The sequence below is a fragment of the Penaeus japonicus genome, unplaced genomic scaffold (genome assembly GCF_977035675.1).
Source record: "Penaeus japonicus unplaced genomic scaffold, GWHDUDI00000001_assembly GWHDUDI00000002, whole genome shotgun sequence".
NCBI lineage: Eukaryota > Metazoa > Arthropoda > Malacostraca > Decapoda > Penaeidae > Penaeus > Penaeus japonicus.
In genome coordinates, this window is record NW_028234404.1 from 6,455,151 (window position 1) to 6,457,650 (window position 2,500).

At 51.3% G+C, this 2,500-nt stretch overlaps 1 protein-coding gene across 1 annotated transcript in view; it reads left to right on the forward strand.

Moving 5' to 3' along the window:
- Nucleotides 1-2,500, forward strand: part of LOC122252391 (uncharacterized) — a 12,595-nt gene that overhangs the window by 9,454 nt on the left and 641 nt on the right. Inside the window, exon 2 of the mRNA XM_086544780.1 lies at nucleotides 56-2,500. This exon is cut by the window's right edge and continues 641 nt beyond it. Coding sequence (XP_086400906.1) covers nucleotides 56-1,120 — 1,065 coding nt within the window. The 3' untranslated portion in view covers nucleotides 1,121-2,500. The remainder of the gene's footprint in view (nucleotides 1-55) is intronic.

Genomic DNA, 2,500 nt, shown 5'->3' on the forward strand with positions numbered 1-2,500 from the left:
TCCTTCCTCCCCTGTTCCTTCTTTGAGCATTAATCTGAGGAAGCCTTTCCCGCAGAGCGTGGAGGTGCAGCACCACCGCGGCGGCGGCGGCGGCGGCCACGCCCCCTGCGGCTCGTCGGGCCCCGCGGCCACGTGCGGCCGCCCCTCCACATTCCAGGCCGGCGGCGCAGGGGGGCGCGGGCCCCTCCCGGCCGCCCCCATGAGTCGCGAGCAGCTGGAGCCCTTCCTGGCCGCCCTCGCCGCCCTGCAGGAGGAGCAGCGGCGTGGCGGCGGCGGCGGCGGCGGCGGCGGCGGCTGCAGCGGCGGCGGAAGCAGCGGCGAGGCAAGTGACTCGTCGTCGTCCCTGGATAACCTGTCGTGCGAGGTGCAGCCGCCCACCACGCCCAAGGCCTCCCTTGAGTCCTTGCAGGACAGCCCACCCCGCCCCCCGCGCCCCTCCGCCGCCCTCAACCCCTCCCGCCACACCCACGCCCACGCCCCCGACGCCGCCGCGCCCGCCCTCGAGGACGCTCGCCCCCGCGCCGCCGCCGGCAGGAGGGGCGTCGGAGGCGGCGCCGCGCGGAGGGCCACCTGGTGCAGCCCGGGGGGAGGGGGAGGGAGCCACCTCCACCACCCCCTGCCCCTCCACCCCGCTTCCGAGCAGCCCCTCCCGCCGCCCCCGCCCGCGCCCTCGGGAGACCGCCTGACCTTCGGCCCGACGCCGCAGGTGGCGCTCGGGCCGCACTTCGTCACCTTCCAGGTCGCAGGCGGCGTCGGCGCGGAGGGCGGCGCGGGGGCGGCGGCGGCGGCCAGCCTGCGGGGGGGCGAGCACCGAGGGGGGGGCGAGCACCACCTGCCCCTGCACCAGCACCACCACCTGGCCCGACGGGCCTCGCAGTACCTCCCCCCCAGCCCGGCCCCCCCGCACAGCTCCCCCTCCCTCCCCCACCTGAAGCCCAGCCTGGACGACGCGGCGCACAGAGGCCCCTCGCACTCAGGTGAGGCCGGCCAGCCCCTGGCCACGTGGCCCTCGAGGCCGCCCCGGGAGGAGCAGGAGGAGGAGAAGCAGCAGATGGAGGAGGAGGAGGATTGGAGAGGGAGAAGAGAACTTTACTTAGATGAAGGAAAGACTAAATTCTGAACCGAACGAGACCAAGATACAAAAGACGTATCACTAACTGACCTAAAAAAAAAAAAAAAACGCACAGATAATACATATCACAAAAACACTCAAAGGAATGCACAGATGATAACGTATCAATACCAAAAATAAAAGGCAATAGTAGATAATAATAATAAAAAAGACACTGATAAGATTTCTTTACAAAAGTATATACACACCAAGGAACAATTTGTAAGAGGTTGAAAAGACGAGAAAAATAATATATTAAGCTTTGGGTGATTGATTCATTTGTGGCGGGAAGCCATGCTGTAGACTATGCTTTTCTTTTTTATTACTTTTAGTTAGTTCTGGCATTCTTATGGTTATTGATTTTATTGTCATCATTATTATTATTATTATAACTACTATTTTTATTGTCATTGTCATTATTATTGCTATTACTTTTATTATCTTTATTATTAGTAGTGTTATTGTTGTTATTATTATTATTATTATTATTATTATTATTATTATTACATTATTATGATTACTACTACTTTTATTATTATTATTACCTTTAGTATTGTCATCAACGCTTATCATTATTATTACCCTTCCCATTCCCCTATCATTACCCTTATGATTGTTTCCAGAGGGCACCATAGGCCCCCGGCTGGAGGTCACGTGACGGAGGGAAGCTCGCTGTGTTGTTCTCTCTCATGACCCCGGATGACCTCTGCACTCCAGCCCCCTCTTGTGACATCACCTCCGCGTCGACGTGACGTCACTCACGCCCATGATGTCAGCGCGACCTAGAGACGAGGGAAATAGGCAGAGTAGAGAGTCTTATTCTTAGTATATCTTTTTTTTATTTTTTTTTATTATATCTTTTTTTTCTTTCTTTCTTTCTTTGTTTCTTTCTTTTTGTAGATTATATACTATGGACCACTAGTCAAAATGTTGATGTTATAACCTCAGATGATGTATAAAAAGTGACATAAATCAAGCATATTATATAATAGGTTTGACAGCAGGGTTATGCGTGAAGTGATGTGTCTATTACTCCGTTTTGTCTGTATTTTCTTCTTACTATTATTATTATCATGATACCGACGCACTTTATGAATTTTATATTTAAAAAAAGTGAGGATTCTATACTGTATATAATAGCGTAAAGAAAAAATGTAGTATATTAAGGCTTGATAAAAGGCATATATCTACACATAAGTATGTAAATCTACACACACATAAATATATACATAAAAAATGCACACAAGGTGTCAAATCTCTTCTGTGGATACTGATTTCTGATTCAGTATTAGATAAACTATAAACTATTTCTTTGAGAGATGTAAGTTATATATAAATATATATATAAACACACACACACACACACACACACACACACACACACACACA